The sequence below is a fragment of the Notolepis coatsorum genome (genome assembly GCF_963971535.1).
Source record: "Notolepis coatsorum genome assembly, chromosome: 10".
In the NCBI taxonomy this organism is placed as follows: Eukaryota; Metazoa; Chordata; class Actinopteri; order Aulopiformes; family Paralepididae; genus Notolepis; species Notolepis coatsorum.
In genome coordinates, this window is record NC_140174.1 from 11652610 (window position 1) to 11679718 (window position 27109).

Here is a 27109-nt window from a genome sequence, read left to right on the forward strand (position 1 = left end):
AGGGGGTGGAATATTAGCCGCCATGCTAGCTGACAATAGCCCAACGTTACTTGTCTCGGTCTCCGTAATGTTGTCTTCAGAACCGGAGTCCGACTGTGACATAGTCAGCTAATATGTACATACATGGACATAAGTTCAACTACTTCTGACACCATGTTTGTGTGGATGTTTCTACGGCATGAATAACGACAGACACAAGTATCAAGTTCAGTGTCTGTAATCAAAGTGCTTCACATTCCTCTACATCCGGGGTATTCATGAAAACAACAAAAGCAAGCGATGGCCGATTGCCTCGATCTAACTAGACCCCGTAACAATGATTTTCCAAAATAATCTCACGGTCTACTTGAAACCAGCCCGCGATCTACCGCGGTCGACTGGTTGGGCACCACTGCTCTATGGGTTCGTACTCTATGGGTTCGTACTCTAGGTTTGTACTCTATGGGTTCGTACTCTATAGGTTCGTACTCTGGGTTCGTACTCTATGGGTTCGTACGCTATAGGTTAGTACTCTATTGGTTCATACTCTATAGGTTCGTACTCTATAGGTTCGTACTCTATAGGTTCGTACTCTATAGGTTTGTACTCTATGGGTTCGTACTCTATGGGTTCATAATCTATGGGTTCATACTCTATGGGTTCGTACTCTATGGGTTCGTACTCTATGGGTTCATAATCTATGGGTTCGTACTCTATGGGTTCGTACTCTATAGGTTCATACTCTATGGGTTCGTACTCTATGGGTTCGTACTCTATGGGTTCATAATCTATGGGTTCATAATCTATGGGTTCGTACTCTATGGGTTCATAATCTATGGGTTCATACTCTATAGGTTCGTACTCTATAGGTTCATACTCTATAGGTTCATACTCTATAGGTTCGTACTCTATAGGTTCATACTCTATAGGTTCGTACTCTATGAGTTCGTACTCTATGGGTTCGTACTCTATGGGTTCATACTCTGGGTTCGTACTCTATGGGTTCGTACTCTATTTGTTTCGTACTCTATGGGTTCGTACTCTATGGGTTCGTACTCTATGGGTTCATACTCTATAGGTTCATACTCTATAGGTTCATACTCTATAGGTTCGTACTCTATAGGTTCGTACTCTATAGGTTCATACTCTATAGGTTCGTACTCTATAGGTTCGTACTCTGTGGGTTCATAGTCTATGGGAACTTCATAGTCTTTTCGCTGCAGCCCCCCGTCTAGTTTCTCTCTCTGAGATGTTGATTAGATTTGATGCAGTCGTCTCAAGGTCAGTTCGTCAGAGAGCATGTGTTTGTAGAAAGAGAGAGAGAGAGAACAGAGAGAGAAGAGAACAGAGAGAGATAAAACAGAGAGAGAGAGAAAGAACAGAGAGAGAACAGATAGAGAGAGAGAGAGAGAAAGAACAGAGAGAGAGAGAACGGAGAGGGCCAATCAGTGTGATGCTTGTTATTATTTAATCAACGGTTGATTCTTGACAGCAGAGTCTATTTATAGGGAGGTTTAATAGTATCCTTCATGTCCTTCTGCTAAGTAGCATGTGGCCTTTAGCCTGCTCTTTGTACCAGGGCTTCAGCTGATGTAATACTGCTTCTCTTTGTACCAGGGCTTCAGCTGATGTAATACTGCTTCTCTTTGTACCAGGGCTTCAGCTGATGTAATACTGCTACTCTCGGAGTATTTAAACCCCGCCCGCACGGCTCAGATCGGCCCAGAAAAGAAACAACATCATTTCTAATGGAGTGCAATACCGGCTGGAAGGCGTAGGTGGCGGTGTTTGCCCTTTTGCGAGCTCAGACCCATTCCCAATGATAACATCAGGCTGGATGGATGAAAAATTTATGGATATAGCTAATAAAAGAAATAACGATTAAAACCCGACTTTTTCCGTGATTGGCGCAGAATGAGTTAAGATAAGAGATAAGATATTCCTTCTTTATTGATCCCCTTCGGGAAAATTTGGGAGTCATAGCAGTAGGGATGGGTACCGAATTCGGTACTTTTGAGGTACCGAACCGAAACACGTCGGTACTACCGAGTATCGAATCAAGTGAGAAACCGAAAAAAAAGAAAAAGAAAAGAAAAGAAAAATGTCTTTATTAAATTCTTTTTTTTTAACTTTTTTTTTTTTTTAACTTTTTTCTTTTCATGTCAACGTTCACACGCACAATATATGCTTACCTAGGATTTGACTTGATTCAACAACAAAGCAGTCGGAGCAATGACGAGCCGAAAACTGTCGAAATTGTAGTTTGGATTTTTTTTTTACGACTGAGGTAGGTAAATTAAATTTCTTGAGACTAAAGTACCGAAAAAAGGTACCGTTGGGTACCGGTATCGATTCACAGGTACCGGTACCGGTATCGGTTCAAATGTGAAAGGTACCCATCCCTACATAGCAGCATGGGGGGAGGGGAGAGGGGAGGCACAGGTATGGGCAGGGTAATAGCTAGAAAGACAGAAATATAGGCGATACAATTTGATGTGAATATAAAAATATGAGACAAATAAACGGTGTAAACAATATAGTTAAAGGGGAACTATTTTGCAATTTTTTTCACTATTGGGCAATTTTACACAATTCCTGTGAGTCTATGGAACACATCTGTAAGTTTTTTTTTCAATAAAATTCATTGTTATGTACTTTGGTGGACCACTTTCTGCCCTTCCAGATTCCAAGCTGTTTTTGGCTGGGCTCCGCCCATACTCGCAATGCGCTTTGAGGGACAGTCACCCACCTGCACTGGCAGATACCTTTGGGGGGGGGGGGGGAGAGGAGAGGAGAGGAGAGGAGAGGAGAGGAGAGGAGAGGAGAGGAGAGGAGAGGAGAGGAGAGAGGAGAGGAGAGGAGAGGAGAGGAGAGGAGAGGAGAGGAGAGGAGAGGAGGAGAGGAGAGGAGAGGAGGAGAGAAGAGAAGAGGAGAGAAGAGGAGAGAGAGGAGAGGAGAGGAGAGGAGAGGAAGGAGAGAGAGGAGAGGAGAGGAGAGGAGGAGAGGAGAGGAGAGGAGAGGAGAGGAGAGAGAGGAGAGGAGAGAGAGGAGAAGAGAAGAGAAGAGAAGAGAAGAGAGAGAGAAGAGAAGAAGAGAAGAGAAGAGAAGAGAAGAGAAGAGAAGAGAAGAGAAGAGAAGAGAAGAGAAGAGAAGAGAAGAGAAGAGAAGAGAAGAGAAGAGAAGAGAAGAAAGAGAAGAGAAGAGAAGAGAAGAGAAGAGAAGAGAGAGGAGAGGAGAGGAGAGGAGAGAGAGAGGAGAGGAGAGGAGAGGAGAGGAGAGGAGGGAGAGAGAGAACGTGTGTGCATGTCGCGAGTCGCGAGTGTGTGTAAAAAGCAGGGGCAGAGAGGAGAGATCGCTCCAAGACTCGCACCGTATGAGCCTCTGTCTCTCTCTCCCTCTCTCTTTCGAGGAAGTGCTGTCTGACAGGGAAACCGCTTCCTTATTATTTCCACTCGCTCCGTTTTGGTCATAACTTCAATGTTACACTAACTTCCTCGAATGGTTGATTGTGGGCGGTGGCTACAACCACAGAAGGAGCTGAGGTATGCAGATCAGAATTCTTACACATCACAGATCGACGTAAATTCAGAATGGCTTGGCTTAGTGGGGGAGGATCTTGTCTCAGCTGAATTGGAGGAATGCGACTGTATGAGTATTTCACATCTAGTCAGTGTTGGTACAACCCCACATTGCTAGAAAACAATGCAAAACACTGGAAAAGGCCATTTATAAGATAGTTCCCCTTTAACCCTGAATATAGAAATGTGAGAAAAGTATGTAATCAAAGGTGCAGAGCCACTATCGGGTTATATTATATGTTACAATAAATATAGGCAATAAGGAATTTGAATCTGAATATATATATTAATACGAATGAATGAATGAATGACGTTTATTTTACGGTCTTGTTTACAGACAAATCAAACACACCCGTGTGGACTTGCAAAAAAAAGAAAAGAAAAATAGAAAATCACAAATGTACACATTCAAGGCAAGCTCACACACAAAATCCAAAATCAACGACCGAAAAAAAGGAATAGGCTGAAGCACATGCTTATTTTTGCCTATCCTTTACAAATTCTTAAAAACGAAATATATTTTAATATAAGAAAGAAAAACGTAAAATATGCTGCAAGATATAATATATATATATCGTTTTTTAAAGAAAAAAATCAAATGTTTGATGTTTTACTCAAAACTGTACTCCTTATTTTATCCTTTAAAGGAAAACTCCCAACATTTTGGGAAATTAGCTTACCGTATTTAACATCTTCCCTGGAGTTAGACAAGAAGATACATACCTTTTTTGTCTCTCTGCATGCATTGGGCTTAGGGAACGCCTGGACCGTTAGCCTAGCTTAGCTTCATCACTGGAAGTGGGGCAGACATCTAGCCTAGTTCACTACAGCCAGGAAATATACTCCAAATACAATCAAAATACAACTCCCAAATGTTCCTGTAAACATGTTGTGACCTGTGTATTTACCACGTCTCCCAGTCACACAAGTCACACGAGTCTCCCAGTCACACAAGTCTCCCAGTCACACAAGTATCTGTATACACTAGGTGCAGTATACACAAGGTGCAGTATACACTAGGTGCAGTATACACAAGGTGCAGTATACACAAGGTGCAGTATACACTAGGTGCAGTATACACAAGGTACAGTATACACAAGGTGCAGTATACACTAGGTACAGTATACACTAGGTACAGTATACACTAGGTGCAGTATACACTCTGTGAAGTATACACTAGGTGCAGTATATACAAGGTGCAGTATACACTAGGTGCAGTATACACTAGGTGCAGTATACACTCTGTGAAGTATACACTAGGTGCAGTACACACTCTGTGCAGTATACACTAGGTACAGTATACACTAGGTGCAGTATACACTAGGTGCAGTATACACTAGGTGCAGTATACACAAGGTGTAGTATACACTAGGTGCAGTATACACTAGGTGCAGTATACACAAGGTGCAGTATTCACTAGGTACAGTATACACTAGGTGCAGTATACACTAGGTGCAGTATACACAAGGTGAAGTATACACTAGGTGCAGTATACACAAGGTGCAGTATACACTAGGTACAGTATACACTAGATGCAGTATACACTAGGTGCAGTATACACTATGTGCAGTATACACTATGTGTAGTATACACTAGGTGCAGTATACACAAGGTGAAGTATACACTAGGTGCAGTATACACTAGGTGCAGTATACACTAGGTGCAGTATTCACTAGGTACAGTATACACTAGGTGCAGTATACACTAGGTGCAGTATACACAAGCTGCAGTATACACTAGGTACAGTATACACTAGGTGCAGTATACACTAGGTGCAGTATACACAAGCTGCAGTATTACACTAGGTGCAGTATACACTAGGTGCAGTATACACAAGGTGCAGTATAAATACACAAGGTGCAGTATACACAAGGTGCAGTATACACAAGGTGCAGTATACACAAGGTGCAGTATACACTAGGTGCAGTATACGACAAGGTGCAGTATACACAAGGTGCAGTATACACTAGGTGCAGTATACACAAGGTGCAGTATACACAAGGTACAGTATACACTAGGTGCAGTATACACAAGGTGCAGTATACACAATGTGCAGTATACACAAGGTGCAGTATACACAAGGTGCAGTATACACTAGGTGCAGTATACACAAGGTGCAGTATACACTAGGTGCAGTATACACAAGGTGCAGTATACACAAGGTGCAGTATACACTAGGTGCAGTATACACTAGGTGCAGTATTCACTAGGTACAGTATACACTAGGTGAAGTATACACTAGGTGAAGTATACACAAGCTGCAGTATATACAAGCTGCCCACGTCATACATCGTTTCTGAGTCACTTGTTGTTGCAGAGTCTCTTGGGTCTTGCGTGGAGGTGATTGGCTCGTCTCGTCCTGGTGAACCACAGCCGCATCGCCTAATTGGCTGTAAATTGGATTACAGGGGCGGAGCCAGATTGTTATGTCATCCCCAGTCTGACTCTGGTCACATCCATCATCTTCTCCCAGACAACCGCCAGCCCTCTGGTGCCATTCCGCTCCAATCTGCACTAATGGGCCATGTGCTACACAAGCTCTACGCACGCACGCACGCGCACACACACACACGCACACACACACACACACACTCATTGTTGGCACAATTTGGACATTCTGAAAACAAACAAGAACTGCTATTTTTATCGTTTAGATAACGCTAAGCTAACAAACTTTTGGTGGTAACGTTAAGTTCACTATCCATGATCCTACTTCCAGCTTCCTGCAACAACTCACGCTTTGTGTGACACAATATATTGAATCCATACTGTTATCGCCATATGAAAGAATGCAATAATCAGGTAAATGGTAAATGGTGCATTTATATAGCAGCTTTTATCCAAAGCGCTTTACAATTTATTCCTCACATTTTACCCATTCACTCATACATCCACACACTCAGCCCTAACACACACACACACACACATTTTAATACTTTATTTGGTTCCACAAATTATATTACATAAACAGGGAATCAAATGTATCAGGGCCAAGCAGCACTGAACACTTAAGGGTACACATAGCACCTCCTTCTCCACGCGGCTAAGCTGCCAATAATAGCTGAGACAGAGCAATATTTGGCAATTTGTTTGGCTCTTCTTTTAGACATTGCAGCAATTCTCAGACCGGTCATGGTGCATTTGTATACATGGCCAAGACTTCCAAACACAAGTACACTATATCTACACCAATACCCAAGGTCAGCCATCACACTGAGCAGTGGTTGGTATTTGATATACTTGTCCCGGAAGGCCTGGTCCATTTACAGATCAAAGGTACAGCCTACTTCTATGACCAGCACCTCCCTGTGGCTGGTGTTAACAAAAACAACGTCCGGTGGATTTGGTGTGTTAGCAGAGACATCGTTGGTAAGGCCAAACCACTCTGGTTTCACTCTGACACACACACACACTCTGACACACACACACACACACACACACACACACACACACACACACACGCACACGCACACGCACACGCACACACACACACACACACTCTCAGCCCTCCTGTCTTGTGTTAAATACAGTGTTCTCCACCACAGATACAGTGGGAACCTGTTGAAACACCATGAGTCATGTCCATGTTGTGTGTGTTCCCAGAGGAGGCGTTGTCCCTGGTGACCACCAGCAGGAGGCAGCGCACCCCCCGCGCCGCGCTGCGCAGCCAGCAGGAAGACTCCCTCATGGAGTCCTGGGACTCGCTCACCAAGTTCAACCAGTGCCAGCGAGGACGCATCTCCAACATGGGCTTCGAGGGGGACATCTTCGACGAGTTCCTCCAGCGGCAGGGCCGCGGCCCCCCGCCCGCCACCATGATGACCGCACCCCAGAGCCCCCTAACCTCCTTGGCCCCCCGGGGGGCGGCGCCAACGCCGTCGTGCGACGACCCCGAGGACGACCCCTCGGCGGAGCGCGAGGAGGAGTTTGAGATCCCTGTGCTGCCGCGCGGCCAGCGGCTGCTCATCAACATCCTGTCCACCTGGGGCGACCGCCACTACGTGGGCCTCAACGGCCTGGAGGTGTTCAGCTCCAGCGGGGAGCCCCTCCGCCCCGTGGGCGTGCGCGCCGAGCCGCCCGACATCAACGTGCTGCCGGCGTACGGCAAGGACCCGCGCGTGGTCGCCAACCTGGTGGACGGCGTGAACCGCACGCAGGACGACATGCACCTGTGGCTCGCCCCCTTCACCGCCGGACGCAGCCACGTGGTCTTCCTGGACTTCGGGGCGCCGCGCCAGGTGGCCATGATCCGCGTGTGGAACTACAACAAGTCGCGCATTCACTCCTTTCGCGGCGTGAAGGAGGTGGAGATGCTGCTGGATGGGAACTGCATCTTCCGGGGGGAGATCGCCAAGGCGTCCGGGACGCTGTCTGGAGGTACGCTGATGGTGCCTGTAGCTATGTTTCCGCCGTGTTGGTGCATTTTAGTGCTAATGTGTTGGTCATTGCATGTGCTTTTTCATGCCAAGTGCCAAAGCATTTCCTTTGAAACCCTGAGGAATTTTAAAGGTGCTGTAAGTGGTATTTTATTAAGATGAGTGTTAAATAGCTCTACATTCCGACAGCCATCACTGATATAGAGTGTCTGGTCAGTAACATGGGTCTCCAAGTCCCTCCGCTCTGCAGTAAACAGCCATCACTGATATAGTGTGTCTGGTCAGTAACATGGGTCTCCAAGTCCCTCCGCTCTGCAGTAAACAGTCATCACTGATATAGAGTGTCTGGTCAGTAACATGGGTCTCCCAGTCCCTCCGCTCTGCAGTAAACAGCCATCACTGATATAGAGTGTCTGGTCAGTAACATGGGTCTCCCAGTCCCTCCACTCTGCAGTAAACAGTCATCACTGATATAGAGTGTCTGGTCAGTAACATGGGTCTCCCAGTCCCTCCACTCTGCAGTAAACAGTCATCACTGATATAGAGTGTCTGGTCAGTAACATGGGTCTCCCAGTCCCTCCACTCTGCAGTAAACAGTCATCACTGATATAGAGTGTCTGGTCAGTAACATGGGTCTCCCAGTCCCTCCACTCTGCAGTAAACAGCCATCACTGATATAGAGTGTCTGGTCAGTAACATGGGTCTCCCAGTCCCTCCACTCTGCAGTAAACACTTATCACTGATATAGAGTGTCTGGTCAGTAACATGGGTCTCCCAGTCCCTCCTGCTCTGCAGTAAACACAAAATACATGTTCTGGTATCCCTTCCCACTTTATCCAATCAGGAGAGAGAACCCTAGATATTTGTACTTATTTCAAGAAATCTTGCCAAGCCAAATTTGCTGGTAGATTATCTTACATTACAGACCATATTATTTGCAGTGTGGAGTTCTCTCTCCTGATTGTGAATGAATGAATGAATGAAAACTTTATTTAACAGATTGCAGAATGGGTACAATACAGTACGGCTCAATACATACAATTGTTAAGGGGATGCAGACCTGAGAAAGACGTTTGTCTTGTTTCCATCAGGGTCCCCCATTTTCAATTCATATAGACATTTATGACATACACAACATACATGACATTTATGGCATAGGGACATATAGGTATTTAGTACTGACACATTTGTGACATAAACGGTATTCAAATATACAGTACTGTTACCCCTAGATCCTGACAGAGTATATACATATGATGGGGAGGGGACTGTACATTAGTTGGGGGTGGGTGGGTGGGAGAGAAATATACATACGGTGGGGAGGGAATATATACATGCGGTGGTGAGGAGACTGTCTATTAGGAGGTGGTGGGGGTTTTGGGCATTTACGGTGGCCAGTTTCGAATTGCAGCCTCCCGTAGGTGCTCTTTAAGAGCGGTTTTGAATGTGGGCAGGGATTCACATTCCTTTACAGCTTTGGGTAGGGCGTTCCACATTGTTGTGGCATAATTGCGAAACGTGTTTAGTCCCTTGTTTGTCAAGTCAAATGTATTTGTTTAGCCCAAAATCACAACAAGTTGCCTCGGTGGGCTTCACAGATCAACAAGTAACATCACAACAACTCCCTGTAACCTAGCAACAGGAAAGGGAAAAAAAGGAAGAAACCTCAGATGGGCAATTTGATTGGATAACGTGGGAAGGGATACCAGAAAATGTATTCTCTGTGCGGAGGGACTGGGAGACCCATGTTACTGACCAAACAATCTTTATCAGTGATGGCTGTTGGAATGTAGAGCTATTATTTTAACATGTAGACCATTTATTTTAACAAAAGAATACCACTTACAGCACCTTTTAATAGTAGACGTCATTCAGGGGCGAATTCACAAAGAATGGATTGCACGGTGGTAATAGCACCCTTAACTGTGCGCGGTATCTGCTCCGTCTTTGCGAGCCATTCACTAACGATATCGTGCGGATGAGAATGAGATACTACACGGCCCATAGGTGTGCAATTTGCTCCTGATTTGCTCCAGCGCAGTTGGCTCGCGGAGCAGTCTGCAACTGCCAGCGCTGTTGGAAGGGGAAGAAATTTACCCGAAATGAGGGAGAGGGAATTAAGCTCTTAAATCCAATGCACACGGCGGGGGATTCTTGCCAGGAGGCTGTTATTGCTGTTATTGCTTCCATTGTTATGAAAGAGAGAACCCACACAGCTGGAGATTTCCGAGCGACAATCGCGCAGCACGTTCACAATGAGGAAATTACATGACTTCTACTGGTGTATCATTTGTAATATAAATAAATGTATCAATACATTCATTGATCAATAACCTACGTATTATTACCATGCTATTCATGTTAGTTATTAATTAACTAAGTTAGTTCGTCATTTATATGTGCTGCTTAATATAGCCTACATAAACAAATCGGTCTATTTATCGATACTCCCATCAATCGACAATTGATTCATGACGTTGCATTACTGCTGATCAGCACGCCTTTCAGGTTAACTGGTGAAAAAAATAAGTTTAAGTGGTAACGTTAGCAAGCTATAATCTCCAGACATGTTTTGGCCATTCGAGACCGTTTTCAAATGTCCAATCTAACGGATTTTGTTTGCTCATAAAATGCTTAAAATGTTAAATGTGATTATAATAGACGATTAATCAATTTCTTTAATGACCACCCAGCCAGGCTGGTGGAATTTGGTGTTTATTTATTAAATTTTTTTGTGGTGCAATTTGCGCCGGCCTTTGTGAATTGGGAGTGTTTTTTGATGAGGCTCATTTGTATAGAAAGGGAGACATGTTCCGCCCATATTACCTCATTTAAATACCCGCAAATTGCACCGGACGCAATGCTGATGGAACGCAGTTACCACCTCATTTCACCCATTGCGCTTCCTGTGTGAATAGCAAACTGTGTTTCAGAGCTATTTGCGCCGGCATAGCGCCAGAAAAAGCTGCGCCATCCCGTTGTGAATTCGCCCCTCAGAGCGTTGGATACAACAATCACTCATCGACATGATACTGTCGTATGGACGAAAAATACTTTTACCATGTGACCTCTGAATGGACAGTGAGGCGCCTCGCGATACGCGTTCATCTGGGCTCATCTCTGCCGCACCGTCTCCCCCCTCAGGCCTGGACCAGTTCGGGGACACCATCCTGTTCACCACGGACGACGAGATCCTGGAGGCCATGTCCCGTTACGACGAGACCTTCCAGACGGAGGGCGAGGGCCCAGAGGGCCTGGTGCACGAGGAGGAGCTCCAGAGGCCACGCACGGCGGACGGGGAGGGAGAGGAGAGGCCCTTCACTCAGGCTGGCTTCAGGGCGGAGGCCGAGGGCCTGGTGCACGAGGAGGAGCTCCAGAGGCTGCGCACGGCGGACGGGGAGGGAGAGGAGAGGCCCTTCACTCAGGCTGGCTTCAGGGCGGAGGACCTCGCCGTGAGTACATCGCTTTTCATTTCATCTCAAACCTTTATTTAAACTGGAAAGGCGACTGAGGTCTCCCTCATTTACGGTCACGTCGAGTGAACATACAGCGGTGAGCAGAAAAGAAAGGCATATAAAATCACACGGCGTATAAAATCACAACAATGAGACGAGTAAGGATAACAATCAATTAAAACACGTACAACTTGATTGACAGAGGTTGGAGATCAATGTTTTAAACTCGGAGGGGAGAATCTCAAGCTGTTCTGCTGGACTGTTGGAGTTCATTCCATGAGCTAGAGGGGCATCATAGCAAAACTTCAGAGCAAACTCGGGGACCTTAACTCATTGAATGCCAAAAACGAGTATTCTCGTTTTTCAAAGCCAACCGTTGGCCGCCAAAAACGTAAATACTTGTTTTTATTTTATTATTATTTAAGGGTTAGGGCCGCAGCATGCCTATAAATTACATCACCGTAGTCCAAGACTGATAAGAAAACTTTTGGTGGGAGATAGTGGCTCAGGAGGTAGAGCGGTTGTCTGGTGATCGGAAGGTTCCTGGTTCGATTCCCTCTCCTCGAAGTGTCCTTGAGCAAGACATTAAACCCCTAGTTGCTGCCGATGAGCAAAACCTTGTATCACCGCGAGGGGCAAGTTTTTTTGAGAATGAAGAAATTTTTTCAGATTGACACCTGTATTCGTTAAGTTCTACATTGGGGGTTGAATGGGTTTCAAGGTCCTTTTGGGTCATGACATTCAATCACCGCGTAGAAAACCAGGTAGAAATGTGAAAATCAAACAAATGCTAAAAAATTTTGCTTTCAATATCTCGAAGGTCACGATACTGGTGCAAGAGGGCTTCTTAAAATGTTGGTAGTATATATGTGGGTATGTAGAGGTGAATGAGTCATTGAGAAAAACTGTGATTTAATGTTCTGATGTCTGTGTATTTTGATGCTCGTTTTATACTTATTTTATGTCTGCACTTTATGCATTGCTCTTGATCTGCCAATTTTGCCTGTGACGCACTTTGAGCTGCAATTCTCGTCCGAAAGGTGATATACAAATAAAGTTGATTATTAATATTATTATTAAAACAGTGTAAATACATTAACGTTTCAGTTGAAGCTGGATCTCAACCCTGCCGTGGGCCAGGCCGAGGAGGAGCAGATCCCTGGCATGTACACTGGAAAGTGTGAGTGAACCTTCACATTAACAGTATCTCACCGTGACGTCACATAACCTGTGACCCTTTTGGCTGCTCCAGGGTTCCCAGCGGTCAAGGAATTCTGAGAAATGTATTCCAGACGGGGAAACGTTGAGGACTCTGCATATTGTTTTCTGGGAGAATTCGTGGAGGATCAGATGATTTTGGGACACAGGGTTTTCAAATGACAGGGTGCTGAGTCTCAATTAGGGGGTGGTCTGGAGGGGGGGCCGTGACCCCTGTCCGGGAGACAAGAAAATTAGCAAAAAAAATAAAAATAAGAGATAATTTCCTGCTACTTAAAAACATAATTTCAATAAAATAGCAAACACAAGGGTAAGTTCCAAATAAGTTTAAGTTATTTAAGTACAGTGTATACGGTTGCACAATAGTTTTACCGTTTAACACGTAAACACACACCCATGCATTAGATTAGATTAGATTCAAATGTATTTGCATCATGCAGCACAAGTACAGTACAATGAAAAGAAGTTTGGCATCCAACCAACCAGAGTGCAAATGTCAAACTTCTCTTCGTTGTACTGTACTTTGTGCTGTATAATGCATGCATGCACACACACGCACACACACACACACACACACACACACACACACGCACAGTAGAACAGAGGACCGACCAATCACGTATTAGACAATGATGCGTCTGTTTCTGATCTGGTCCCAAGCTTTCACTGCACAAAAAGCACACGTTGGCACTGCGCCCCTATTCCATTGTTTAGGGAAAGCCCTGGGTCACCCTTTCACTACCACACTACAGAAGGTTAACCTTTTACTATCACACTACAGACGGTTAACCGTCTGTAGTGTGATAGTAAAGGGTTAACCTTCTGTAGTGTGGTAGTGAAAGGGTTAACCTGCTGTCGTGTGGCAGTGAAAGGGTTAACCTTCCGTATTGTCGCCGTGAAAGGGTTAACCATTTGGTAGTGCAGCAGTGAAAGGGTTAAATGGACATACCGGAATGTATTCTAGAAGTTTGAAAGGAACTAGAGGTCTGGAAAACACTGGTGCTCTGGGAGAAAGGGGGGCTTGAGGTCGTCTCAAGAATGAGGAAGCAAACCACGAGGCACACGCAGCGAGGAGCAGGAAGAAGAACACAGCGGTATACTTGCTTTTAAACACACGTCCGCGGGCGCAAGAGGACGGAGCCACACGCGTATTATCCTGCGCTCCTCTGGATTTGTGTTCGCGTAATTATTGAATCCTTCAATCCGTTCGCAGCACCACCGCTGAAAAGCGAGTATATCACGTAGGGCTGACCTTCGAATTTTCGAAGCTTCGGGGGCCGAGATTCAATTTTAATTCGAAGCTTCGAGATAAAAAAAAAATCTTTTTTTCTTCTTTTTTAATTCGTTTTTTTTTAAGTTGTGGGACTTGTACAGCACTTTGTTCAACTTAGTCAGTGCTGTAACGTTTAAACATTTTTAAATCTTAGACAAACAAAACACTTTGCTTTCATGAAATATTGTAAGCCGTCATTTGAGGCTTTATAAAAGCAGCACAATGAACACAAATCTGTCAGAGCCGAGTCCGACCTCATCTTAAATAACAAACAGCATTGCTTGTTGTAGTTAATAAAGAGAGGCAGAGTTGATTTAGCAAAAAAAGAAAAAAACACATAATTTTTTTTTAATAGTCGCATTTTTTTTATTCGAATCCCATGCCCATCGAACGAAGCTTCTAAGTATTTAAGACAGCCCTAATATCACGGCCCTTTAGAACTTGTGTCACATGCATCCATCGCTTGAGTTGTTGGTTATCGGCCATTTGAATACACGGTATAACCACTTATCCAAGGCCAATTATACTGCCCTGCAGAAGCTAACTGCGGTAACTACAAAAAGCTACTACTAGCTTCTGCGTAGGGCTGCACGATTAATCGAAATCGCGATTTGGAATGATGCAAATTGCAAAAAAATTAAATATTGCATTTTTTTTTCTTTTTTTTCTTTTTTTTTCTTTATTTAACCAGGAAGTCCCATTGAGATACAAGATCGGTTTGGGAGAGGGAGGTAAGGGGTTTTAGATTGTGTGTTGTGAAGTTTAGACTTCAGAGAGGGAGAGTAAAGTACATAAAAAAAGGTACCGTTGGGTACCGGTATCGATTCCCAGGTAAAAAGAAACATTTTCAGGCTCTGTGTCCTGAAAAGACCCACCGCGTAGGCCAGATGCAAGCCGCATTTGACAATAAACCTCTGTGGGGCTGCTTAAAAAAATATATTTATAATCGCAAATTTTATCGCAATCGCAATATCTGTCCGAAAAATAGCAATTAGATTATTTCCCAAAATCGTGCAGCCCTATCTGCGGGGTGGTATTGTGGAAACCAGATCAACCACATTCAGAGCTATTCTGTGCTGGAAAAAAACCCTATCAACAAACTATAAACACACATCAGGGTCTGTCTGGCTGGGAACCCTGGTGTCCGCTGCAGACAGTGTATGTTGCTTAGCAGGAGAGGTGTGTGTGTGTCCCCCCCCCCAGGCCTTAGGCTAGAGATGGTGCTGACGTGTAGTTGTCTCCCCCCCCCCCCCCAGGCCTTAGGCTAGAGATGGTCCTGACGTGTAGTTGTCTCTCTCTCTCCCCCCCCCCCCCCCCCCCCCCCAGGCCTTAGACTAGAGATGGTGCTGACGTGTAGTTGTCTCTCTCCCCCCCCCCCCCCCAGGCCTTAGGCTAGAGATGGTCCTGACGTGTAGTTGTCTCTCTCTCTCCCCCCCCCCCCCCCCCCCCAGGCCTTAGACTAGAGATGGTGCTGACGTGTAGTTGTCTCTCTCCCCCCCCCCCCCCCAGGCCTTAGGCTAGAGATGGTCCTGACGTGTAGTTGTCTCTCTCTCTCCCCCCCCCCCCCCCCCCCCCCAGGCCTTAGACTAGAGATGGTGCTGACGTGTAGTTGTCTCTCTCCCCCCCCCCCCCCCCAGGCCTTAGGCTAGAGATGGTGCTGACGTGTAGTTGTCTCTCCCCCCCCCCCCCCCCCAGGCCTTAGACTAGAGATGGTGCTGACGTGTAGTTGTCTCTCTCCCCCCCCCCCCCCCCAGGCCTTAGGCTAGAGATGGTCCTGACGTGTAGTTGTCTCTCTCTCTCCCCCCCCCCCAGGCCTTAGACTAGAGATGGTGCTGACGTGTAGTTGTCTCTCTCCCCCCCCCCCAGGCCTTAGACTAGAGATGGTGCTGACGTGTAGTTGTCTCTCTCCCCCCCCCCCCCCCCAGGCCTTAGACTAGAGATGGTGCTGACGTGGGGGGACTCCCACTACCTGGGCGTGACGGGGCTGGAGGTGGTGGGGAAGGAGGGGGAGGGTCTGCCTCTGGACCTCAGCATGGTGGCCGCGTCGCCCCGGGACCTCAACGACCTGCCCGGCTACGGACTGGACCTGCGCACGCTGGACAAGTGAGTCTGCAGCAGTCGCTCTATTCGCCCCCGCCCCGTGTTTTTTGGTTGTTGAACTGAAAGGAACATGCCAGCGTTATATAGGAAACACACGCTTTTACAGTCTTTTCCAGAGTCGGACGAGAAGATGGATACCAGTTTCCTCTCTGTGCGTTCAAGTTTCAAGTTTCTTTATTAGTTGTGTGAAGTGCAGAATACTTTTATATAAAATGCTTCTTTCTGTTTTGCTCCAGAGAATGTGCTAGATAAAAATAGATAAGTATAAAAAGTATAGTAAGTATAAAATAGAAGTCAAGTACGTAGACAAGTGTTCAATATATACATATGTACAATGCAGAGTAGAAAAGTAACTGAGTTACAATACAATATACTATATACTATACAGTACAATGCAGAAATGGGATGAGGTACAATTTAGGTACAATTTACAGTAAGGTGTAATGAGGTATGGGTTGTAGTGCAAATTCTTTGCCAATAAATATAAAGTGTGTTTAGGTGTTCTAAAGTGGGTAAAGTGGGTGCTGCAGTGAGTTGTTTGTTTAAGGTGAGCGTGTGCGTGTGGATGTGTGTGCTGTGAGTGCATTTGATGGTTGTTACGATTGTTCATTGTTCAATCATTGGTCATTGATCAATGAGCAACGTTGAGTAGAAAGCTATCCGACTGCAAGCTAGCCTAGCTTAGCACAAGTGAACGGAAGTGGATATGGACCACTACCCATAGCTTAAAACTCCGGGAGAGGTGTTTGTGGCCAACAGCCAGGCTAGCTGATCCATATCCCCTTCCATTCATTAGTGCCGGATAGCTTTCTGTTGTAACTATTTTAACTATTGTTCTCATCACTGATTCAGATTGAGATTATTTTATTGTCACAGTTTTTTTTAAATGTACATACATTCAGAAAAACGTGAGATGCTAGTTGGCTCCTCAACCGTAGTAGATTTGTAAACATATTCTATCTATACAAACCATAACTATAAGCTATAACTATAAATATAAACTATAACTAAAAACTAAATAGGCTATAAATAAACTATAAACTAAAACTATAAACTAAACTATAGAACTAAACATAGTACACAATGTATATTCCATCTATACAAACTATGCAATGCGTGTGTGTGTGTGTGATAAGTGTGCTTGTGTGGTGTTTAAGTCACTTTTGTGTGTACACTGCATAACTCGCAAATGTTCAGACAAGCTTACTTTGTGGTTATCAGTGATACTCTGTAAACACCCAATTCAACGTTATAGCCGCTTATACCAGATTTGGTAGAAATGTTTTGCCCTCTTGGGCAGAGGTGGTGAGCAGGCTGTGACATACAGGTGTAGAGACAGCTCTGCGTAGGAGTGGGATGGAGGTCCATGTACTGGGCTGCTCACTAAGGTCTAATGTGAGCCGTATGCATGCCCGACCGACCATCGCTCTCTTGGCTTAACGTTGAAAATAGATTGTCTTTTAATACACTTGTCCTGTTTTTATACATAAACAGATTGTTTATAGTAATACTGTGCATGATCATTACACTAGAGGTTCCAGTAATGGGCAGCTTGAATTACCAGGTCCAAAAACCAACGCTTTAAGGAGATCTTTTATTTTTAGATCATTAACACTTTGGAATAACCTGCCTCAAAACCTCTGCAGCATTTACAGTAGATTCACTTTTAAAAATAATCTTAAATTGTATTTAACACTGTAAAGTATTTTGTTTTGTTTTGTTTCTTTGCTTGCATGTAATTTTAGCCATCAATTGTTCGTTTCATTATGCATTGTGTGTTGAGTACTGACTTTTAATAATTTTGTTTTGCAATAATAATTGTTTTTGTATGTTTTTTTTTTTTTTTTTGACCCCAGGAAGACTAGCTGGTTGCTATGGCACCAGCTAATGGGGATCCGTAATCAAATCAAATCAAATGTACTGTAGGGTGTGTCGCCTTGACCTCTCTACCCGCTCTCTCCAGGCTGGTCGACGGCCACAACATCACCACAGAAGACCAGCACATGTGGATGATCCCCTTCTCCCACGGAGAGCCCCACACCCTGACCGTCACCTTCGACCAGACCCAGACCATCGCCGGCCTGCGCATCTGGAACTACAACAAGTCTCCGGAGGACTCTTACAGAGGGGTGAGACGCTCCACCGTCGACGGTTGCATTTCAAATGCTCAGTGTTCTGGTGCGGTTGCTAGTGGAAAATCTCTCTTTAAGTTAGCTTAAGTGTTTACTAGTGCAAAAACTCTCTTTAACTCATTCCCCGGCAAAAACGAGTTAACTCGTTATAGCCCGCCAATCGAATAACGCCAACAACGAGTACACTCGTTATTGGATCGTTATTTCTTTTATTCGCTATTTCCATTCATAATTCATCCTGCTATGCTGTAGGACTGTGTGGCAATGTGTCTGAGATCGCAACGGTCCGATACCGCCGCCTGGTGGTATGCGGCCGATGTTGCACCCCTTTGTGTCTCTGTGTATGGGGCGATCCGTCACTGAAAGTCATCCGGGCGGAGTTTTCTTGTAACGTGGATCAAGATCTTCACTCGATCGCATTGAATCGTCAATCCGACGCCGGATTCATTATACTGTGGGGGGTTATGGCGTGGGCCAAATGGACATACGATCTAGCAGATGGCAATCAAATAATTGGAATATTCTTTTTGGATTATCATTGGCCACAGGTAAGAGCAATTTAACGTCAATTTCAGCTTGGTTGTCCATTGTTGTCATAGCCTTAGCCCTGATCAACGTATGCTGTTGTACTAACGAATGCCGTTATTGACAATCAATTAATCATAGATGACCCCCCCCCCCCCTTTCATGAATGCATGATGGAACATAATATACAGATCATATGCATTTGAATTTTTTTATTGTAGCGTGTATAGGGACGAAATGCCAATGGATTAAGTATAATATGCGTCGCGGGCCATTACTAGCCTTCCAGGAATTACCCCAGACCGCTCTAAAAACAAATGGGCCATAGTATTGCATATATAGCTATAATATTTTAATAGTTATAGGCCTGGAAACAAGGTGAGCGACTCCATTGGTTTAATGCGTGGCAGCACATAGTCAGATCCTGTTCCCAGCGTGGCAGAGAAAGAGTTAAATTAGCTTAAGTGTTTACTAGTGGAAAATCTCTCTTTAAGTTAGCTTAAGTGTTTATTTACTAGTGGAAATTCTCTCTTTAACACTTTCTGCGCCGATAACGAGTATACTCGTTATTAGATCGTTTTTCCTTTTTTTCCGATTTTAATATTCTATGCAGTGTCACGGACCTCTATGTTACCGTTGAAAGCCATACTGAGACCCCAAGAGTGCAATACCAGCCAGATCCTGCTAGGTGGCGGTATCGCCTACCCTTTGAAACCCTCTTCCAGACTGTGTGTCACATCTAATGTCGTCCGGGTGGAGAATTTTTACCCAGGCAAGTCTAGCGGTTCATCGGAGCACATTGGAACGCGTCCAGGACACTCGATGCATGTGTTGTGCCGGATTATGTCGGCATCAATACTGGACATCGCTGGACATCAATACTGGAAATCGCGATCAGACAATTGGAATATTCTTTTTGGAATAACCCTGATCAAAGGTAAGGACTATCTGACGTCAATTCCACCTTGATCCTACAATGATTTCACATTGATCCAGCCGATCAACGTACCGTAATTCCTCTAATAGTAACCCCGGCTTGTATTTGTTTCAACTGTAGCGGGTACCAGGCTTGTATTAGGAGGAGGCCTGTATAAGAGGGAGGCCTATATTTCAAATTTTCAAACTGATCATAATGAATAAATCAACATTTTGTGTCAGTTTGAACCCAGTAAAATGTACTGGGTTCATTTATTGAAACCAAGTACTGTATGAAATAGTAAACAGTGCAATTACAGGTGGTCACTGGTCATTTCAACGTTTTCAAAGTGAAATCAAGTAACTAGCTCAGTATGCAGCTCAGTATATTAGTAACCCGGCTTGTATTAGGAGGCCGGCTTATAATTGCTTAGCTCAAGAGCGCACCCGGCCATTAATAGAGACCCGGCTTGTATTTGAGACCCGGTTACTATTAGAGGAATTACGGTATGTAGTATTCAAAACAAATGCTGTTGCTGGCAATCAGAGCATCAAATCAAATCAAATATTTGTAAGGCCCGACAACACACGTTAATGTCCCCATGGGCCGGACATCAAAAAACTACCCCCCCCCCCCCTTTGAGGCATTCATGATGAAACATAATACCTATTATACACCTTTGATTTGGAAACAGTAGCGTGTCCAGGCGAGCAACGCAAACAACTTTAGCAAAATTCACATAGCGCTCCATAACTCAGCTTTTCAGGAATTAGCCCGGATCACTCTGAAACTATACAATATTCACCACAGGATAACACGCGAACGTATACATGAAAAGATTTACTATTTTTTACATGTTGGACGATAGATAGTGACTGTCAAATGAGCCATAGTATTGTCTCCATCCATAGCTATAATATAGAATATAGATATAGCTCTGCAAACATTGTGACGCACAGTGAAAATAGGCAATGGAAAGCTGGTGCATTGACTACAGGGATGAGGCTAATAGCTGGCGCTGAAAGTGTTAAGTTAGCTTAAGTGTTTACTGGTGGAAAATCTCTCTTTAAGTTAGCATCCAACCAGAGTGCAAATGTAATAGTAATATACAATGTACAGGTGATAAAACTGGGTATAAAATATATAAATTAGTACTACTGAGTAATAGTGCTAATCAGATGTATGTACAGAGTTGTAGTCTTAATATGTACAGTGATACAGGTATAAAGACACTATGGTAGTAAGTCATACTGGCCAGCAGCATAACTAGTAAGAATAGGTAAGGGATATATGTACAGATATAGATATAGTATCTACAGATATGCAAAACTGTTATTCTGAACAAAATATTAGAAGCTATTGCAATTTCTTTTAAAGTCTGGCTAACTGCATAGTCCTGCCTTGTGAAACACCCCCGACTTGATTGACGATAAGATTGTAAAGTGAAGCCATAGACTGTGAACGCTAGCGAGGCTGGTCTGCAGGACGTCTGGTCAAGGTCGTCTGAGATTGTGTGAGACTGCCCTTAATGTAATAAATCGTTAATAAATCAATCGTAAGGATACAGAAGACGGTATGGTGGGCTTCCAGGCAAGGGGGCTGATTGTCGAGCGGCGATGGATGTGATTGGAGGAGAGGATGGGTGAGGCTTTATAGAGCTTTATATCGTGTGGGTGACGCTGAAAAGTCTCATCCTCCTCTCATCCTCCTTCTCTCATCCTCCTCCTCTCATCCTCCTTCTCTCATCCTCCTCCTCTCATCCTCCTCCTCTCATCATCCTCCTCTCCTCCTCTCATCATCCTCCTCTCATCCTCCTCTCCTCCTCCTTCTCTCACCCTCCTCCTCTCATCCTCCTTCTCTCATCCTCCTCTCATCATCCTCCTCTCCTCCTCCTTCTCTCACCCTCCTCCTCTCATCCTCCTCCTCTCATCCTCCTCCTCCTCCTCTCATCCTCCTCCTCTCATCCTCCTCTCATCCTCCTCCTCTCATCCTCCTCCTCGCATCCTCCTTCTCTCATCCTCCTTCTCTCATCCTCCTCCTCCTCCTCCTCTCCTCCTCCTTCTCTCATCCTCCTCCTCTCCTCCTCCTCCTCTCATCCTCCTCCTTTCATCCTCCTCCTCTCATCATCCTCCTCTCATCCTCCTCTCCTCCTCCTTCTCTCACCCTCCTCCTCTCATCCTCCTCCTCTCATCCTCCTCCTCTCATCCTCCTCTCATCATCCTCCTTCTCTCACCCTCCTCCTCTCACCCTCCTCCTCTCCTCCTCCTCCTCTCATCCTCCTCCTTCTCTCATCATCCTCCTCTCATCCTCCTCCTCTCATCCTCCTCTCATCATCCTCCTCTCATCCTCCTCCTCTCATCCTCCTCCTCTCACCCTCCTCCTCTCCTCCTCCTCCTCTCATCCTCCTCCTCTCATCCTCCTCCTCTCATTCTCCTCTCCTCCTCTCCTCCTCCTCCTCTCATCCTTCTCCTCTCACCCTCCTCCTCTCCTCCTCTCCTCCTCCTCTCACCCTCATCCTCTCACCCTCCTCCTCTCATCCTCCTCCTCTCCTCCTCCTCCTCTCATCCTCTCACCCTCCTCCTCTCCTCCTCCTCCTCTCCTCCTCCTCCTCTCACCCTCCTCCTCTCATCCTCCTCCTCTTCTCCTCCTCTCCTCCTCTCACCCTCCTCCTCTCCTCTCTGTTCTCCAGGTGAAGGTGATCCACGTGTTCATGGACGACGCCGCCATCTCTCCAGCAGAGGGCTTCCTCATCAGGAAGGGACCAGGAAACTGTCACTTTGACTTCGCTCAGGAGATCCTCTTCCTGGACTTCCTCCAGAGCCCCGCCGACGGCAGCCGGGGGGGCGCAGAGGACTGCTCACACAGGTAGGACCGGCCTTTAGGACTCGTGTGACGCCGCCTCAGTGTCGGGAGAGGTCGTGTGACTCCGTTGTGTAATTCTGTTTTCTCCTCGTCTGAAACAGAGGCGGCTCCAAGGGGCAGGAGCAGGCCAGCATGGACTACGAAGCTCCCATCATGCCTTGTGGATGTATCCTGTCTTTTGATAGGACGCCGTAGCAACTCCCCAAGACCTTACCTTAGTCCATGGTTTTTGCATATGGCCACCAGTGATGTCATCGGGGACATTGAATCCTTGCCGTGTGTTAATTACAGCTCCATGAAATTATATATAGATGAAAGAAATAGCAATACCTTGTCTTATATAGCACTACCTTATCATTCCATTGAGCTGTAATTACATTACATTAGTAATGCCGTTCAAACGTCCCAGATGACATCACCGGTGGCCACATTCAAACTAATTTACTCTCAATAACTGTCAAACTAAATGAATGTGTGCAAAACTGGACGCGTGTTCGGCGTTGTCTTTTTGGCGACGTGTTAAAACCACTGGTCCGCTTGCAGTCAGTGGATGTGTGTGACTCACGATATCAAGCTTTATATCCAGCACACACGTCTGTTCTTAAAGGCCCAGTCAGTGAACCATTATGTAAACAAATCGGTAGCCCCACCATGTTTTCATCCTCCAGTATATTTGATTGACAGATCTCTAGAGACAAATATTAATTATTAACCCTTTCACTGCCACACCACCAAATGGTTAACCCTTTCACTGCGAAAACACAGAAGGTTAACCCTTTCACTGCCACACGACAAAGGGTTAACGCCCTTTTCACCAACCGTCTGTAGCGTGATATTAAAGGGTTAACCTTCTCTCCGGCTTGGGCCGGCCGTCATACTGACTCAATTGGCAGAGCCAGCGGGAGGGGAGTCGATGGGTGGTAATCTGGTCGTTGTAAACAGCGACTTCTACAGGTCGGTCAGGGCGCCTGCACAGCAAAGACAGGAGATGGCGGGGGCAGTGTGAGCCCTCCCACACGTTACACCTCGCCAATGAGAGTCCGCGCTGGCAGGTGAAAAGAAGTGGCTGGCTGCCTCCACATGTATCGGAGGGGACATGTGATGGGCTTCTACCCTCCCTACGACCGGCCAGTGGGGGGCACATGCGAGCAACGATCAGGACAGGGGAGGGAGAATTGGCACGAGAGGAAATTGGGATGGGAGAAAAAGGGTTCATTGTATTTGCTGTGGCTGTGAAAGGTTTGTTTGTGTCGGTGAATTGTAAACACCGGGGTGAAAGTTGGTCAAAAGGTGTTTTGATTGGTGCAGAGTGTTGTCCTTGACCCCGCTGCCTGGCCAGTCATCTTCCAGCTGCAGCTGCTCACCACCTGGGGAGACCCCTACTACATCGGCCTCAACGGCCTGGAGTTCTACGACCAGAACCACCAGAAGATCAGCCTCAGCGACAACAGTATCCTCTCCGGGTCCATTTACACCAGCCAGCCCGCAGTGCTTCACGGGCTAGAGTCTCTATACCTCTTTACCGCTTGAATGGAGTCTATACCTCTTTACCGCTTGAATGGAGTCTATACCTTTACCGCTTGAATGGAGTCTATACCTTTACCGTTTGAATGGAGTCTATACCTTTACTGTTTGAATGGAGTCTATACCTTTACCGTTTGAATGGAGTCTATACCTTTACCGTTTGAATGGAGTCTATACCTTTACCGTTTGAATGGAGTCTATACCTTTACCGTTTGAATGCCATCTGGTTGGATGGTTCACTAGGAATTGTGTCCAGAACAGGTCAAAGTTGGCATCTTAAGATAATATATTCCTTTACTGATCCCCTTGGGGAAATTCAGGTATCATAGTAGCACAGGGGTGGGGGAGGGGAGGTACAGGTATGGGCAGGGTAATGGTAGAAAGATACATAGGCAATACAATTAGATCTGAATATAGAAATATGAAAGGAATAAACAGTGTAAACAATTTAATTAACTCTGAATATAAAGATATGAGTTAGAATAAGCAGTGTAAACAATGGTGCAGATGAGGGTCTGTATGCCCTATTGGTTATATTATACGTTACAATAAATATAGGCAATAATAAAGAATATACTATGAGTAGGAGTAAGAGTAAACAGTATACACAAGGTACCCTAACTGGTATGATATACGTCATATGTTGTAGTCCGTGCAGGTTTCAGTGGTTAAGAGTCAGTCATTCCCAATAATCAATAATTATGTTCTGCAGCCGTTTAGTTCTCCAGCTGCTGGCAGCAGTCCAGGCCCACGGCTGTGGAGGAACATCTTACTGGGATCAATGAAAATGTACAGCACTGTATGTACTGTAAATCACTCTGGATAATCCTCCACTGCAAAACAAAAAAACACACAAACGCATGGTTTTATTGATTCCCAATGACACCCGCCGCTGAAGCCTCCCGCCGCTGTGATGGTGGCTCGAGGGTGACCTCTTGTGGGGGAAACTGGAACAGCGTTTTTGAGTGTGACGGGATCAGTTCCTAAGCGTTGCCTCTGCCAGACATCGCTGCGTTCCCAGACAGCGTGAACGTGCTGGACAGTGTGAACGGGGACGTGAGGACGCCCGACAAGCTGGTGGACGGCCTCAACAGCACCCACGACGGACGGCACACCTGGCTCGCCCCGGTGCTGCCTGGCCTGGTGAGGCCCTGTGTGTGTGTGTGTGTGTGTGTGTGTGTGTGTGTGTGTGTGTGTGTGTTGGAGAGATTGATTGATTGATTGCACATTTTATTAACAGATTGCAGAATGGGTACAATACAGTACGGCTCAATACACACAATTGTTAAGGGGATGCAGACCAGAGAAAGACGTTCGTCTTGTTTACATCAGGGTCCCCCATTTTCAATTCATCATAACATATGACATACAGATATACAGTACTGTTACATCCAGACATTTATGACATTTACATTTACATTTAGTCATTTAGCTGACGCTTTTATCCAAAGCGACTTACAAGTTCTGTACGACAAGTCATCAGGAAGGGTACAACTCTATCTGCTGAGTAACAATGTTCATAAAAGTGTTGCGTGTTACAGTGTAGGTTAGTTTATTAGGACAAGTGCATGACAGTAAGGTTAGTTAGTTCGTTTTTTTTTTTTATATTATTATTTCAGATAATGGTTGAAGAAGTGCGTCTTAAGTCATCGGCGGAAGATTGGACGTGTTTCGGCTGTCCTAACTAGGGTGGGTAGTTCATTCCACCATTGTGGGGCAAGGACTGAGAATAGGCGGCTTCTCTTTGATGACCCTCTCGGGGCTTGGATAGGAGTAGGTCTGAGGCGGCCAGAAGATGCAGAGCGTAGGGGTCTTGAGGGTGTGTAGTTAGAGACCATTGACCGGAGGTAGGCGGGAGCGGTTCCCTTTGCCGCACGGTAAGCTAGGTCGAGGGCCTTGAAGCGGATACGTGCAGCAATGGGGAGCCAGTGCAGGTCCCTATGACATACAAGATATACAAATATACACAGCACTGTTTATTTACAGACAGAGTTTCTAAAAGAGAATACATTTGAGGGGGAGGAAACTATACATTGGGGGGGGGGGGGGGGGGGGGGGTTGGATATTTACCAGGGCCAGTTTCGAATTGCGGCCTCCCGTAGGTGCTTTTTTAGAGCGGTTTTGAAGGTGGTTAGGGATTCACATTCTTTTACGGCTGTGGGTAGGGCATTCCACATTGTTGTGGCATAATTGCTAAACGTGTTTAGTCCCTTGTTTGAGCCAAAGAGAGACTAGTCATTGCCAGTGGTGGACAGTAGCTATCATTTACATTTACACTTAGTCATTTAGCTGAATGCTTTTATTCAAAGCGACTTGGATTGGTTCTGTACGACAAGTCAGCAGGAAGGGTACAACTCTTTCAGCTGAGTAACAATGTTCCTCAAACGGTGTTGAAACTTGGGTGTGTGTTGAGTGCATAGTAGTATAGACATATTAGTATAGTAGGTAGTCATAATATGTTATGTTATATTATAGGCAAGGAAGATTATTTGGTAGCAAAGTGCATAATCGTAAGAAACAGTATGATGGTTCATTTATTTTCTTTTTTTTATTAAATCAGATATTGATTTAAATTTATTTAAGTTTATTTGGATCCCCATTAGCTGTTACAAATGGCAACAACCTCTTCCTGGGGTCCACAAGTAAGAACTAAGTATTTATACTCAACTACTGTACTCAAGTACAATTTCAAGGTACTTGCACTTTACTTGAGTATTTTCATTTTAGGGAACTCAAGTAGACGTTTGCTTTTACCGGAGTACTATTTTACCTGGGTATTTCTACTTTTACTTAAGTCATTTCAGCAGATGTTACAATAGCTGTGTGACTCACGATATCGGTTCATATCCAGCATAAGTATGTTCTTAAAGGCCCAATCAGTGATCCATATGTAAACAAATCGGTAGCCCCACCATGGAAAAAAAGACGTGTTTTCAGCCTCTAGACTATTTGATTGACGGATCTCTTGTTACATGGTGTAACACTAGACAAATATGAATTATTAATTGTATTTGCTGTGGTTTGTGGCTGTGAAAGGTTTGTTTATGTCAGTAATGTTTGTAAACTGGGGTGAAAGGGATCTATATTCTGATTCACAGTTGGTTAAAAAAGTTCAGAATAGTGTATTTTCCATCTAAACAAATCGGGGGCGACAGGAGGTAGAGCAGTCAT

General features: G+C 45.1%; 1 protein-coding gene across 1 annotated transcript in view; it reads left to right on the forward strand.

Annotated features, from left to right (window-relative positions):
* katnip (katanin interacting protein) overlaps positions 1 to 27109 on the forward strand; it is an 86655-nt gene that overhangs the window by 48121 nt on the left and 11425 nt on the right. The window contains 9 exon segments of the mRNA XM_084323680.1: positions 7161 to 7934; positions 11078 to 11385; positions 12496 to 12568; positions 15805 to 15982; positions 17943 to 18108; positions 22242 to 22417; positions 22516 to 22580; positions 23754 to 23864; positions 24942 to 25081. Of these exon segments, the coding sequence (XP_084179806.1) occupies positions 7161 to 7934; positions 11078 to 11385; positions 12496 to 12568; positions 15805 to 15982; positions 17943 to 18108; positions 22242 to 22417; positions 22516 to 22580; positions 23754 to 23864; positions 24942 to 25081 (1991 nt within the window).